The sequence below is a fragment of the Calypte anna genome, chromosome 1 (assembly GCF_003957555.1).
Source record: "Calypte anna isolate BGI_N300 chromosome 1, bCalAnn1_v1.p, whole genome shotgun sequence".
NCBI classification, from domain to species: Eukaryota; Metazoa; Chordata; class Aves; order Apodiformes; family Trochilidae; genus Calypte; species Calypte anna.
The window spans coordinates 182,288,978-182,305,121 of NC_044244.1; the positions used below are offsets into that span (position 1 = coordinate 182,288,978).

Consider the following 16,144-nt stretch of genomic DNA (forward strand, 5'->3'; position numbering starts at 1 on the left):
TGGTGAACATAGGGTCAGGCAGCGGCCAGAACCTTGTGGTTTGTACTCTGAGATGTATCATTTCACTAAGGCTATGTTCTACTTCTTTCCTACCAACAACACATGTGAGTGGGATAAGCCACACCTGGACAGCCATGTGGAAGAATGGAAAGCCTATACAATCAGAGCTTTGATATGAAACATGGCCACTTCACAGAACAAACCTTTGGGCAGGTATTTTCCACTTGTCAGAACAAAGTAGTAATGAATTACAAACTGATTTCAATAGCATCATCATTCCAGTAGCTTTCAGGTTTGGAGGTTTCCAGGGCTGAAGGCCTCAGAGATTTTAACAGAGACAGCAGCTATTGACATTGCCTGATTGTTCTTTCTTCCCATTCATTCAGGCTTACAAAAAGACCAGATGGTGCTAATGCTTAGTATTTGTAAAAGTTAACAAGCTCTTTGCTATACTTTTACTAGGTAGGCAGTTAATAGTCACACTTTGCATATGAGAAAAGTCAAGCAAACCATTTGTGCTATCATAATAACATCCTATCCACTGCATAGGTCAAATATGGAGAGTGATGTACTGCCACAGGCTGTGGTGGATGGACAGAAGTGGGATTATCTTTCTGAACAAATGCTACCTTCACAGGCTGGTGGATGAGCTCCATCAGCTCCACATCATTAGTGTTCTTGTACCTTCTGCACATGGAATAGCTGTATTCCTGGCACAGGGCATGCTCCATCGGAAAGAGTTTTTTCTGAGAAAGCATACCCTTACCTAATAGCATAGGTAGAGTTCTCCAGAGAGTGGATCTGGAATGAAGTTGAGGAGCTGGCCTCAGACTACAGGTTTACAGGCTCATCGGTCACCTTACATATCACCCACCTGGGAATCCCATACCTAACTGACCTTGAGAAATGTTAAATACCTATAGGAGGTTGAGGGAAGGAAAAAAAGAAAAAAAGGTCTTGGTATTTAAACAGAGAAAGAAAAAAAACCCAACCCAAATAAGTTTTTTGATCCTAAACTAGAGTAAGAAGAATATTTGTTAGATAAAGAAAAAAAAAGTAGGTAAAGCTGAACTTCAGTATTTTGGATAAAACACATGGAAACAGCTGTGCTGGTCTTGGGGCATATTATGAAGCTCAGTTGGTCTGCAATAACAAAAAAAATGAAGGGAAATGAAGATTTAAACATTTTATCTCTGCTTTAAGGAATTTCTTTCTCACACAGGGAGCAAGCAAGCTCTAGAGGCTTCCTTTCAGTGAGGTGCAGGTTGCTCAGTAGCACTGGTTTGCTAAGCAGCCTCAGTGGGGTTGCTAATGAGCTGAGGGGAAATGTGTACACACAACCATGGGGTTGGTCTTCATGCGGCCTTGGCAGCACTGGCTTGGTTTTGTCCTGCTCTGTCCCTAGGGTGGGACATGACAAATGTATGGTGATCAGCAACAGAGGCTTATCTAGCTGATGGGCTCCAGGTGAGTCCTTCAGCCTGGGGGAATATGTCTTTATTCATCTTTGTGGATGTGTCTGGTTTGGAATCCCGTGTGGCAGAGGCTCCTCCCTGAATTGCCCTCTGCTCAGCAGCAGCGCAAGGCACGGGGCTGAGGTGCAGGTTCAAACGCAGCCTTTCTGCTGCTGCAGAGTTGGAGGAAAACTTTATTTCTAGGAAGAAGGATGGCAAGGAGCTGTGTCTACGTGGAGAAGAGGCGGCAAGGGGTGGGCCCGCAGGCAAGTGATGCGGGGGATCATTTGCCTGAATAGAAACGAGGGTATGGAACAGTCACAGTATGCCCAAGTATACCCAAGGCGGGTGACTGAAGCTCACCCGCTCTCTCCCTGCCCCTCCTTACACTGCCAAGGTTCTGTCGGCCCGGTGAGCACCAGGACACTGATTTTCCCTCTATGAGGAACTGCCTGACCACATCCCTGGGACAGCCCTGCTCTATCCCAGAGCCAAGTCCATCCCTTCCCGCCCGCCCGCCCGGCAACATGGACCCACCCGCCCTGGGGTGGGCGGAGCAGGGGCGGGTCGCCGCCATGACGGCGCGGCGGAGACGCTCCCGAGCCGCCCGCCTGCTCCAACATGGCCGCCTCCATGCAGGTAACTGTGCCGCGTTACAGGCAGCCGTGTCAGCAGTGCCCGTCCCGCCCGACTCCTGGTTGGGCGAGGGAGAACAGGCGGGGCACGGCACGGCACAGATGTGGGGAGATGTCGCCATGCCCCACCGCTGTTTTCCCTCCCCGCCTTATGCTGAGGAACCGAGACAGCGGCGGCGCGGGCGCGGCCCTGGCCCTGTCAGGGTGAGGTGTCGTGAGGGGTTTAGGAGACCCAGTTAAACCCCTGCGTCTGCCTTGCAGCCTTTATACCCCACCGACTCCGTCTTCATTCAGGGGAGAACAACTTGAGCAAGTTCCTGGTGTTAGGATTATTGACGAATGGCCAAAGCCCATGCTATTGAGGGCTGTCGGTGGGAGGTTTCAGTGCTGACTGTCAGCCGGGATGGATGCAGGGAGGTACCGGCACCTTCAGGCTTATTTGCCCAGTGCTGGAACTGTTAAATCACTACACTAGGACCCTTGAGTTTAATTTTTTCTACGAGTTTTGGTGTCTCTGTGTATGCAGTTTCTGCATATATTTATGTTTACGTGTCTAGTGCACAAAGCGAAGCCAAAACCAAAATACATAGCGCGGAACTTCATAACTGAGGGTGGTGCTCCCTCTGCCGACAGCTGCGGTTCAGCTCCGCGCCAGGACTTTGCCTTTTCGGAAGTGGCTTCTGCAGCAAATACAGTTCCTACAATGTGTTAAAGCTTCCTTAAAATAACCTTTGTAGTGATTTCAGGCCAGTTGGGTGACCTGTTGTATAACCTGAGCTCGCACTGTTACAGTGTGTTTCCAGGAGTTAGTTTTTTTAAATATTCGTGAAAGGAGGTGATAACAGTAGTTAATCCACTGATGGATGCTTTTTCTTGTATGCTCATATTGGCCTTTATAAAGGGGGTGTCAGATGCTGCTAAATAGTTTTCCACTTCTGTACAGTTCAGTGTGATTCTTTAACTCAGAAATCAAGGCAGATTGTTTCTCTCTGTGCCTACAGAATTAAACATCATCTAAGGATGTATCAGACCAGGCAGAGAGTTTGTGCTTGGTTCAGACAAAGACCAAAGGAAGGTTGTGCTGTCTCAGCAATGCAACTAGTGCTGTTTGAGATGCCTTCAGGGGCTGCAGACATCTGAAAGATTTTGGCAAGCATGACACAGCACATAGGGAAGGTCTGCCATGTAGCATGCAGTAGGGCATCTCTGCCACTTTGAAATGCAGTTGTTTTGGCAGCAACACCTTGTCTGTTCCTTGATCTGTTGTTTACTTCAGAGATTACAAAAGGGTGGGAAGTAGTCTTTCAGCTTGTTTCTGTACCACTTTGCCAAATACTGGGCCATGAATTCTTAGCTTTTGTCTGGAGAATGTGGGAGTACCTGAGGACCGGACAAAACTCAGAGCTGCTTCCTCCTGAGAGGAGGTGGAGTCTTTCAGTGTGTTGAGGTATAGGTGTAATGGGAGAGGATGGAGCCTTTCAGTTTGATATCCTTCCCTTCTGTCTGGGTCTGTTCTACAGAGGCAGCCTGAAAGTGATCTGACTGGTATGGGTGATATACATAGCTTCAGTTTTAATTCTGAAACAGATTTTCCTAAGAGTAAACTCATCCTATATTTGTACTTGCTGTAACCCTACCTCACCAAATCAAAGATGACTCTCCTATACTTCCCTGTCAAGAAGTTTGAGACTGCCCCCCCTCCCCCAGAAGACAAGAACGTGCACAAAACACACCAGAAGTCTCTAATGAGTGCTCTTGCTTTGAAGGGAAATGGGAGACAGTTGCTAAGAAGTCTGTAGTAAAAAATATTTTTTCAGAAAGGAAGATTGGCTCCATAATACATGGATCTTTTCAGCATCTACGCTTTGTTTCTGAAGTCACATGAAATAATTATTTCATTAGTCTCCTCCTTTTTCTGAAGCTGTGCCCTGCTAGAGTTTTGCCACTAGTGAGATACCTTTCTCAGCCATTTTCTCTCTGTTGCAGGTTAGCATGGCTGTGCTTGAATTAGCTCTGAGTGAGAGACCCTGGAACTGGCAACAGTCTAGTGGTGGTAGGATGGATCTTGGTGCTGAATAATTTATTAAGTTTTGTTTATTTGTTTTGTCAGGCTTAGATGTAAATGTTATCTTCCTGTGGTCAGGATATGTATAAAAACTGAATAATGCAGTTGGGCTGGGAGGTTGGGTTTCAGACTATTATGGCCTTGCATGCACCATCTCAAACTTGATAGCAGGCACCTGAAACCATTTCAGGATAGAATTGTTGGAGCCTACCATGCCAATAGCTTGCTATGTTTATTTGAAATTGTTGTTGCCATTTGTTTTCTTTGACAGGTCTTATAATTAATTTGCTGCAAAATCAGGTTTGGGAGTGGAAGAGCCAGGGCAGGAAGAAGAAACAGCAAATAGTAGGAAGTGGCAAAAGACTGTCTTCTTTGGCAGCATTTATTCTGCTCGGTTTTGGAGGATAAGAATCTTATTTTCACAGGATGCTTTTGTCATTTTCATTCTATTTAGAGATTTTTTCACTTTTGGTGCATTTAATAGTTGTACATGTTGATGATGGTAATGCTGCAGTAGTCACAGGAAATACATACTTACAGCTCTCATGGAACTCTTTAATATTTAATAGCAATTTTTTTTAGCATGTTTACATTTATTTAAAATGAAATGTCATCAAATACTAGTATGAAATGTTTTTTTCTTTTACAATTTTCCTGTGGCACATCATCATATTATCATTATTGTGCCTGCAGTTTTAGGTACTGGGAAGAAGCTTCTTGCAAGGAAGAAGGTATGCAGGCAGATGGCTCACTGTTGGAGCAGTTGAAACATTTCAATAAGTAAATATACTGGTTATTGGCATGATTTTTGGTTTTTGTTTAATTTTTTTTCTTAATAAAACAGAAACAAAACCAGTTTTAAGCTGAAGAGAAGATAAGGTGGAAGAATAATTACCAGACCAATGTTAATAGAAGAATGGAAAAGGACAGACAGCTGCAGTGAGATTGTCCATCTGTACTGTTAGGAGGATTTTTGGGAAAGAAGAGAAGAAAATCCTAAAATATGGGTAAACCATTATGGTATACAGAGAGAAAAAAAGACAAAGTCTGGCCACATAATTGTTTGGGAGCTTTCTCATAGTATTAAGTGATGTCTGGACTTTTCCCTTGGGTTTGGAGGAAGTGGGAAGACAGAAGGGAGAAGAAAGCAGGCTCCGAGGGATGTAGGAAGGTACTGTATGAACTCTCTATATGTATGAACTCACTTCTGGTAGACCAGAAGGGTCAAAAGATGCAACAAAACATGGAGAAGGCCAGTGAATGAATTACCCTTTAGTAACTCATTGGTAGGTAAATGCTGTGGTGCCACTAAATTCAATAGTTAATATATGTACACAGTATTTCATTCCTTCTCCATAAGGAATGTGATTTATGTGAAGTTTGGCCCTGAGAAGTATGCTGAATGGGGACCATCTTGGGTGCTAGCTCCTTGCCATCTAAGCATTGAATACATTTTTCTACTCTCAACCCCCCCTTGATTTTTACCCAATGTCATATTCACTTGCAAGTGGCAATGAGGAAAAGGAGGCAAATGGGAACAGTTAATCTCCAGCTGAAACATTCAGTGAGACACAAGTAGCTTAGAAGCCAAGATGATAGAAGTCTCATGGTAGTTCCACATATTTTTTTTTTTCTCTTGTTCTGCTCTGAGACACTGAGGAGTAGGAAATTAGCCAAAACTACTGTGTGAAAACAGGAGGGCAGGTTAAAAACTGCAAATAGATTTAATGATACTATCAATAAAGGTATGAAGAGGAAGAGGAAAACTGGAAGATGAAATCTAGCATCATGGCAGTCTTTTATAAAAGGTTTATTTTTTTTTTAAAGAAAATATTTGCTGAGTCATTATTAAGCTCTTAATAAAAGGGAGTTTAATGACAAAGCTTCAGAGATGGGGAAAACTGTACTGTTGAATGAGGAAGAATGTACTTTGCAAACTTGTTTTTTTTCAGCACCAAATAATAAAACCTAGAATGATCTAAAGTCCTATTACTATCCTTGAACTGACATATTCCATGAGGATATGTCTCTAAGCCAGACTGAAGCATTTAATTTTTCAAGCAGGACACTTACTATGTGTTCTGACTTCTGCTTTTCAGGTTACCAGCATGGAAGTTAAAACCAGTGAAGATAATTTGAAAGTCAATAAAATGAAGAAGAAGGTATTGAGGAAACAGGTTAGAGCTCAGCATACATTGATGAGACATGAGGGCATTGAGTGCATCTCCCATGCCACAGAGGTGAGTGGTAGTTCTGATTTTGATGGCAGTATGAAAGTGATGCTTATCTTGGGTTCTGTTCTCACATACACTTTGTCTAAAATGCAGTTCTCCTCCAAAATGCACATCCTGAGACTAAGGGTTTTCTGTGCCTCTGTGATTTCAAAGCAGAACTGCACTTCTGTAGTTTAAAGTCTGTGGAGACTTCAATGGCCTAATTTTTTTTAATAATCTGAAACAGTAGTTCCTTGAGTTGGGGAGGAGAAGGAAGCATGGGAAATGTTAGCTTGTTGTAGCAGATAAACTTCTCTTTCTCTGTGTGATTACTTTTCCTTTATGGCTTTTACCTTTTGTATCTTCTTTTCCTCTGTACTTGCCTATCAAGTATAATTTGTCTCTTCTAAACTTCCTGTTAAAAATGTATCTAGCTCAGAAATCTTTTCCAAATTGTTTTCTTCACCTAAATTGATTTAGACTGTGGTTCTGAAGGAGCTGAACTGATTTAACTCAGAGCTGCTGAAAAGGGAACAAGTTTCTCTTTCCTGGCACAAAAGGGGATACAGTAGGAGAGAGTTCTACTTTATTACATGCTCAGTGAACTTTACTGTAAGCTGCTTGATTCTCTAGTGTAACAGAAAGCTACTCAAATGTTTGATTTGTAATTGTCTGCCATGGTAGGACATTATAGCAGACCAGAGGGTGATCTTGCAGACACTGGTATAGTGAAAAGTAAGTGGCAGAATCTTGCAGAGAGAAGGGGAAGAAGATAGTTTATAATTTCCCCCCATCAATTGAGGGGAGATGCTGCTGGCTTGAAACACTCTAGAACAGTACCATTTACTCTAGTCTTATTCATCTTGATCCTGCATATTCTTCCTATTCACTCATATTTCATACGATGTGGACATGCACTAAAAGGACCAAGCAATCCTGTTTGTATTGTCAGCTCTTTGGAGCAGGGACTGTGTTTTTCTAGTGTTGCTTGGAAATCAGTCTGTAATCTGGGACTTGCTCCTCTTGAAACTACCAAATTATCCATCTGATATGTTCAGAGAGTAATTTTGAGGTCCAGAAGGATCCTCCGTGATGACAGAACATTTGAATAAATGAGGAATGAAACAAAGTCATAGTACTAGTGATAAGATTGTCATAAGAATACAGAAAATGCTTTCAGGCTTTGTGCAAGACTGATTATATAGAAGTTGCTCTTTCAGGAGAACATGATCAGTAGCTGTATGTGCTGCTTTTGTGTACTTACAGTCTTTGTAGATGGAGTGCTGACAACTAGTGAAAGCACTGATTTGAGTCCTTGTATTTCCTCTACACACACCTACTCTCCATCATTAACATTCTAGGAAAAACATCAATTAATAATATGGTCACATTTGAAAATTGTGCTCAGTAGTGAACAGCCTGATGCAGTGCTAAGAAGTTACAGAGCCATCATAGTGGGTATAATCACAGCACTGCTCAGTATAGAATTTTAAAATAATCCTTCTCTTCCCTTTCAAACCTAATTTTCTGTCTTTTAGAGAAGTGAAATGCTGTAATTTTAAACAATTGAAGATTTTACTAGCTCCCTTTAAAAAACGTTGTAGAGTATTTGTAGACTTGAAGGAAAAGATTGCCTGAAAGCTTTTTGGAAAGGTATTACATGGAGTCAATCTGAGTAAATTGTTGCTGGCTGTCTGGAGTCTCCAAAGCTCAGTCAAAACTTCAAAAATATCCTCATTTAGCTGTAGAAAGGGATTTAAACTGCTTTCAGCTGCCATGATTAGACTGAACATCCAGTTATGGCATATAACTATTTAGATGTCAAAAGAGCCTGGTAATGTGTTTTCAAAAGGCCTCTGTAGTTTCAAAGTATATTTCTTGAATAACAGTCCTTTGAAAATTCCTGTTTTGTTGTTTCTTCTAATATTTGGCAAACCATTAGCAGTCCTCACAAACTGCATACTCCATTATAATTTTGGACATAAAACACTGTGAAAGCATGGAATTAAGGAATTAGGCATTGTGCATGAAGTAATCTGTTTTAACTGAGGATGGGATATAAATCCCTTTTACAAAGAAACGAGAGAAAATTTTCAGATGAGTGCTGGAGCAGAACTAGATGCTCTGTTCCTAGAGGCTGCTGGGTTTTTTGGTGAAACTGATGTGTGGGGGACATGAAGTGGGAGTGGAAATATCAATGTCTCCATGCTTGGAGAAAGTCTGTATAAAAGATGAGAAAACTTTTTTTAGAAAAAAAAATAAAATCACAGTCTTGAAAGGTTTTTCTGTTCCTTTTTTTTAGTGGTGACAGCTTTGTGTAAAAACTAATTTTAGAAACCTCCAAAATTATGTGTGCTGGTGTCACTGTTTTCCTGCAGTACACAGAATATACACATGCCAGTTCACAGTTCAAGTGCTCTTGTAATAGTAAGTACATGCATTAACTCAGGATGGAAATCTGATAGAGGTTGCAAGCCTTTCTGCCAGAGTATGTGCTGGGCTCGCAAAGGTTGCCTTAACCTTATATACTAAGCTCATTAAAATGTAAATCAGAATTATACAGGTTGGAAAAGATATCTGTGATCATGAAGCCCAGCTGTCAACCCAACATCACCATGCCCACTAGACCACGTCCTGAAGTACCATGTCTGCACATCTTTGAGCACCACTAGGGACTCCAGCACTTCCCTGAGCAGCCTGTTTCAATGCTTGGCCACTCTTTCAGTAAAAATTTTCTTCCTGATATCCAATAAAAATCTCCCCTGGCACAGCTTGAGGCCATTTCCTCTCATCCTATCACCAATTACTTGGGAGGAGAGACTAAACCCCACCTCACTACAACCTCCCTTCAGGTGGTTATAGAGAGCAATAAGGTCTCCCCTCAGCTTTCTCCTCTTCAAACTAAATAATCCCTGCTTTTATAAGCCACTCCTGATAAGACCTCTGCTCTAAACCCTTCCTTCCTTCTTGTATGGAATACATAAAACAGTACTTACAGTAGTTTTTCTTTGTAGAGATGCTCCCTTGCTAGAGTGTGGGTTTTAAATGAACTGACAGTAATAACTGATTCTCCACTTTTTTTAATTCCTTTTCAATTAGAGCTTGGTTGTTGCCAATGCTGGTCTGGGTAATGGGATGAGTAGACACCAACTTCTCAGGATAGTAGAAGAATATGGATTGGTGGAAACACTCTTAATGCCACCGAATAAACCGTATTCATTTGTGAAATATGGGACAACAGAAGCAGCCAAGAAAGCCTTTGATGCCCTCAATGGAAAAGAAATAACACTGGAAGACTTTGGCCAAAACATTGTTCTCTATATTAATTTTGTGGAAAAAGGTATCCTTCTGCTCTTCGATATATATCTATTACATACTGTTTGTCTTTGCTTTTACATCCTAGGTTGTAAATACAGCTAGAAGGACCCTTTTTACAAAGGTCTTGGTAAATAAACACAGAATGAAAGCTCATATCTGAGATTTAGGATATGAAATAATCTTTGGTCCTTGTATTTCATTGTAGGATACTCTAATTTGGACTCTTTACTTGGAGACAAAAGGACTTGTGGTAGTTTCCAGACCATGCAGTACTGTATGTGAAGGTTTTGTCATTAAGGAGCTAAACTGGGACTCAGGAGATTTTTGGACAGTTTATTGGATTTCTTGTCTGACCTTGGTGATCTTTAGCTCAGCTTCTCCAGGCTTTTTTTTTCTCCAGGCTTTTTTTTTTTAGTGGAAGCTACTTAGGACAAGAACTGTTGCTCTTTCTGTGAGCTTTTATAATGTCTGAGAAAAAGGGTTCCTGGTATTGGTCTGTACATTCCACTAGTGAATTTCTTTGTTGAGCTGTTAGAATAGCAATCGGAATGTATTCCGATTACTGATGTATTTCACTGATGTATTTCCTCCATATTTCATTACAGATTGCTTCTCTGGACAGAGAGTAATCTGGTAATTTGCTAAATCAGCAAAGCTCTAGAAAACTAAAATGAAAATGAATGACAATCCTGAAGCTGTCACAAGTGTTTTTGTATTTGCATAGTGTGTAGTGTGGAGTTTTGTTGGTTTAATGCAACAAAATTTAGAAAGTGCTTTGCATGATGCAAAATCTGGGCCTTAACTTGTTTTTTCATGCCAAAAAGGAATAATTATTTCACCAAACAAAACCCAATGAGGGCTCCTTTGTAACATTAAAATGAACATTTTTACAGCTGTTCTACATTCCATACAAATTGAATATCCTTAAAGATACAATATTATCTTTTTCCCTGCACTCTAGTTTTCTGGCAGGATGCTATTCCTACAAGCTTGCCTCCAGGCCTAATGGTCATTGAAAAGATTATTTCTCCAGAGGAAGAAAAGAGGATGTTGGAGTGTATTGACTGGATAGGAGATGAAGATACTCAAAATGGTGAGCAAAACCATAGAAATTCAAGCTTTCCATACTTTTATGCATTTTTTCCTACAGTCTCAGTTTACAAAAAGTCTACATCTTGGTAAAGGTATTGTTTGAAAACATTTTCTATTTGGTTTTGTATCTTAGAAATGGGGTCTTACCTTAAAAGTGATAAATTCCTGGGGGCAGGTGATACTGATATTCTGGTATGGATTTACTTGAATAATATCTCTATATCCGGAAAAAATGAAGTCTTATGCCAAGCACAAGAATGTTTTGTGAAGGTTACCCTTGTAATTTGGTGTCCAGTGGAGAAGGTGTGTCTTGTGCTAAAGCAAAATAAGTTGGTGAGACACATTCTGGATGCTCTTGTGCTTTCACTTGAGCTCTGTGCAGTTAAATCTCCTAATAATGGAATCGTTCTTAGAACTCAGCTCAGGGTTTCTGTGTAAATTTTCTTCCTTGGAACAGCGCAGAGGGTTATATTTATCTTAGCTAACATGTAACTTTGTGATTGGTGAAAGTGATCCTGCTGTACCTGTAGAATATAAATCATGTACAGGTTCAGAGATCAGGGCAAAGATAAAGATGATTAAACAAGGCTCAAAAATATAGAGATGTTTTTTACATTTTGCATGTACAAAAACACCATCAGTTTGACTTCAGACAGTGATGAAGGTGGTGGTTGATGAAAATACAACAATAAGGCAGAAGTGTGTGCCAGGAAGAATAAGTCACATACATTGTTTCAGCTATTGTTTTTAAAATGTTTGGGTTTAACAGGTCAGATAGAATAGAGGAGCATAGCAAGTTGCCTATACTGCTTTATGTCATCTAATCTTACTTTACACTTCTGTTTTTACAGCTCAGAAGACTTTAAAGCATAGAAGAGTAAAACATTTTGGATATGAGTTTTGCTATGATAACAACAATATTGATAAAGACAAACCTTTACCTGGTGGTGAGAACTTCTTTATTAAATCATACTTATTTGGCAGTGATGTTTGAACCATTATGTAAAGCATTTAATCATCTGAGGTATGGATGTGTGATTCTAATCAAAGGAGAGGTGAGATTATAATAAAAGGAGAGCATTCACCATATCTTAAGCACGTGCTGAACAGCACTTTTGAATGGGATCCTTTCCAAATTACTGAGTTCTTGAAGCTTCATTTCCAATCACTTGCAGCCAGGAGTTGCCGCCATTCTTTGAAGTCCAACTAAATAAGTCTTTTGGGATTGCAATTGTTATTCTTAGCTTTTGTTTCCTAAACCAATTATATGTTACAGATTACATATTCATATGTTTTGGGACTTTGATTTATCTTGGTGTATATATTTATCTTGACTAACTTGAAGCTTGCTGGATGCACACCAAAGTAAAATTTTCTTTGGACTGAAAGTAATTTTGAAAAGGTTTGAATAATTCTTATTTGGACTTGAGAGCTGTGAGTTAGAGAAAAGTGAATGAGTCATCATAAAGTATTAAATTTAAAAATAGTAAAATAGGGGAGTTAAATTCCTATAAAACTTGAAGGTGTTTAAGGTGATGCATGTGTACTGGGGTGGATGTAGCTTCCAACGAAGGATTCTGCTTACATTGTGGCTTTAACATTGGAGCTCTATAGTCATAAGAGCATTGCTACCTGAGCTGTTTACTAGTCTCACAGCTAGAATATTTTATTTGTGAGAAAAGCATAAACATTTAATTGAGGCAGAGCAATTAAAAAATTTAAATTCATGGATTAATGAAAGGACTATTACTGACATGTTTGTGGGTGTTACTTCCAACTGAATTTTATAACGAAGTCCTCAGATAAAACACCAAAGATTCAGTGAAGGACTGTAGCTTTCTTTCCTGTCTCAAAACCAATTTTTGGGGGATGATATTTAATCTAATTCAGTAACAGATTGTAGGGGTGTAAATTTTTTAGAGATCTCTCTGCACAGCTTCTGACTTTCTGTGTAGTGATTTTGCTTCTTGATGGCAATTTTTTTACTGAAGTTGGTGAAGACTTTGATTTGATTTACTTTTATTTATGTGCATAGATAGTATGGTTCGTGTTTGTAAGGAGTGGGGCTGATTCACTTCTGAATGTGGAGGAATAGTTTTTCTAATTGCAAGATGTTACAAATACATTGGACTTGCAGAAAACCCAGTTCTGATGTCTTCCAGCAGATGCAGGGTGATCTGCATATCTTAAAGATAGGCATAAGTATCTCTGAGGCTCTTTCTATGTGTGTTGTCCAGTTATTAAATTTATTTTTGACAGAAAGATTAAAAATGTAAAAAGGTATCCTGTCGTGCTCACAGTTTCTTTTCTATAATTAGGTCTTCCTGTAATTTGTGACCTGTTCTTGGAGAAATGCTTGAAGCAGGGATATATCAAACATAAACCTGATCAACTGACTGTAAATCAGTATGAACCTGGACAAGGTAAGTTTGTCTTTCAAAAGTTGTGAACTCTTCACCTTACACTGTGTTTTATCCCCTAGTAGGCAATTAAGCACCACACAGCTGCTTGCTCATTCTCCATTATTGAGATAAAGGAGAGATCTGAAGGGATAAAAGTGAGAAAAATAATGGGTTGAGGTGAAGATAGTTTAATAAATTAAGAAAAAGCCCACAAAACAAAAATAAAGAAAAAAGAAAAGTGAGTGATGCAAAACAAAAAAACCTTGAACAATTACCTATTACCAGTTGACTCCTGCCCTGCCAGTCCCTGAGTAATGGCATCCATGGTAAGCTTCACCCTTGGTTTTATTGCTGAGCACAGTCATATGGTCTGGAATATCCCTTTGGTCAGCTGACTCAGCTGTGTCTCCTCCCAAGTCCTTGTGCACTCCCTGTCATCTCCTAACAGGGAAGCATGAGGATCAGAAAGGGGCTTGATTTTATGTAAGCATGATTCAGTAATAATGGCAATACTTCTGCATTATCAACACTGTTTTCAAACAAATAGAAAATGTAGCCCCATTCAAGCTACTCAGAAAAAAATGATCCCTACCAAACCAGTACACTCGTCACTGAAAATCTGAAGAGAACAGCATCGAGCTGTGACATATTGTAGGTGCAGGATTTAAATACCAGCTTAGTGTGGCTTTTCACCAAAACTAAAGTCTTCATTCCTGAACCTGGGAACTTGTGTTTAGAAGCTCATTTTCTTGACACCACTGTTGCAGAAAATGATGGTGCATCAGAGTTCAAGACCATAGCATGGAAACTAAACATTAACAAAAAAAAATAGGAATAAATAGACGTATTTGGTTTTGTAGCCAAGTACATTTTTTCACTCCGAACTCATCTTGCTCCCTGTGTTAGGAATACAGCCTTCAGGGAAAGGCTCTTGCTGTTAGTACATACAATATAACCTTATTATATGTGATATATGGACTCTTAAATGTGACACAAGTAGTGTTGCCTTGTCTGAGGAATAAGGAATTACTCTGTTTCTGTAGTCTTTCCCAGACTGGAGACATCTGAAGAGAAATTTGCTTCTAAGCAAACCTGTAGGGAACAAATTACATGCTGAGTTTTTTGCTAAAGTCAACCATCATGGCAAAGTATCTGGCTTCTTTTATTGAGTGGATATCTCAGTTGCCTTCAGGAAGAAAGAACAACAGCTTTTCTTTCAGCATTAATGTCTGACAGCTAATACAGTGTCTGCCAAACAGGTCTGAAAAGCTGATCCTTTTTGTTTATGTATCTGGCAATTTGTTAAATTGATAGTGATGTACTTCTGCCTGGGACATCAGAAGACATTAGTTAGAGTTGTAGATTTCTATCAAGAATAGAAATATTTTCTTAGAAACAAATCCAAAGCAAAATACCCTTTATTAAGTAAATTTTTTTTTTTTATATGAAAAAGCACAGAGTGCAGTCAGAGTAATACCTTTAGAATCTGTGTTCTGAACCATATTGTCACTGGAAATTACACTTGAGATTTTAAGAAGTGCCTGTTACTTTGTGTATCTAAGCTGTATGGCCGCGTTTAAGACACATAAAGTGAATTCCTTTTTGAGGGCACTTTTTCCTTCAGGGTCTGATAATATTTAAAGTTGCACATTTATACTCTAGAGTTACCATCCACTTTTAAATAGGTGAGCACTGTGTGCTGTATATGTGGAGTGTAAACAGCAGGTAGGTAGATGAGGGTGATCTTGGTGGAATTGTCTGAATGCTGCTGCTGTTCTGTTGCACAGTGAATTGCCCTGATGCCAGTGCACATCTGAAGACAGTTTCAGTGCTTTATACAGGGGCACAAACCACAGGCATCTGTCCTTGGTTTTCACATCTTGCTCTTTTTGTCTTTAAATGTTGGCCTCATAAAACTGTCTTGCTTTCAGTTAAACTAATTGAACTCAGAATAGTTAAATCTGGAGGTAAAATCTGGCATATAAAAAGGATATGGGGCTGATTGGTGCTGTTTTTAGCTCACAAATGTGTTAGTGTCCAAAAGGAAAGTGGGAAGAACTTTTAATGAGGAAATAATGAGGAAATGATCCAACTGTTTTGGTTTGGATCCCATAGGAGTTACTCCTCTGCCTAGGCCCGGTCTGGTGTCAGGGGAAGGCGTAGTTGCAGTTCTCCCGAGCTGTTTGCTGGCCTTGCTCCTCTGCTGAGTGCAGGTCTCCACCGTGTGGTGAGATCTTGCTGTGGCATACACACTGCTGTTCCCAGCATTTGGTATTCAAATGTGTGACATGAGGTGTGGGGAATGGCAGCTTCTTTCCAATTAGCACATCTGAAAGAAGAATTTGAAAAGAAAGGAAAAAATGCCGTCCTTTTAGCAATTCCCAGCTCAACAGATGTGCTATCCTGGGGTTAGCAATGTTGTTCATAGTTCTCCTGGGAAATGCAAGGCAGAGGCAGGGTGGGTTCACCAGTTGACAATGCCTGTGTTTGTGGCAGTAGGTCCTAATTCTGAAGCTGAGACCCTTAGCACAGGCATTTGCTTAGCAGTAGAGGCAGTGTTTGGGATGACTCCTCTGTGTGATGAAATAAATTATTATGGATGAACTCAGGCCCAAGATCCCCAAATAACTTAGCAGCATAACTCAGTGCTAAGTGTTGTCTATGGGGTGAGCATAGTGATTTCAGGTGCTCTCTGCAGCGAGGAGAGTATTTGGAGTCTTCAGAGGATGTGTGAGCCTTTGAGTGCTCTGAACTCTCTTCTAGATATTTCTACTGACTACAGAGGACACTTGTGTTAGATGGGCATGTAAATCAGATAGTTGTTCTGAATTCCTTTGGAAAGCAACTCCCTCCTTGTGATAAGTTTTGTTAGTTTAACCACACATCCTAGTTTTCTATGTGGATATCTATGGAAAAAGAGCTTCCTAATAGAGATATCAGTCTGTTATTATTGTACTAACTTTCT

The 16,144-nt window shown here is 40.0% G+C and overlaps 1 protein-coding gene across 2 annotated transcripts in view; it reads left to right on the forward strand.

Annotated features, from left to right (window-relative positions):
- Positions 1-2,053: 2,053 nt before the first annotated feature.
- Positions 2,054-16,144, forward strand: part of ALKBH8 (alkB homolog 8, tRNA methyltransferase) — a 48,516-nt gene continuing 34,425 nt past the window's right edge. The window contains exons 1-6 of one of the 2 annotated variants that reach the window (XM_030455406.1): positions 2,054-2,093; positions 6,254-6,394; positions 9,467-9,707; positions 10,647-10,778; positions 11,629-11,724; positions 13,096-13,200. In XM_030455406.1, coding sequence (XP_030311266.1) covers positions 2,076-2,093; positions 6,254-6,394; positions 9,467-9,707; positions 10,647-10,778; positions 11,629-11,724; positions 13,096-13,200 — 733 coding nt within the window. In that variant the 5' untranslated portion in view covers positions 2,054-2,075. Of the gene's footprint in view, positions 2,094-2,235; positions 2,294-6,253; positions 6,395-9,466; positions 9,708-10,646; positions 10,779-11,628; positions 11,725-13,095; positions 13,201-16,144 lie in introns of those variants that run through there. The other variant, XM_030455411.1, reaches the window with a different exon arrangement.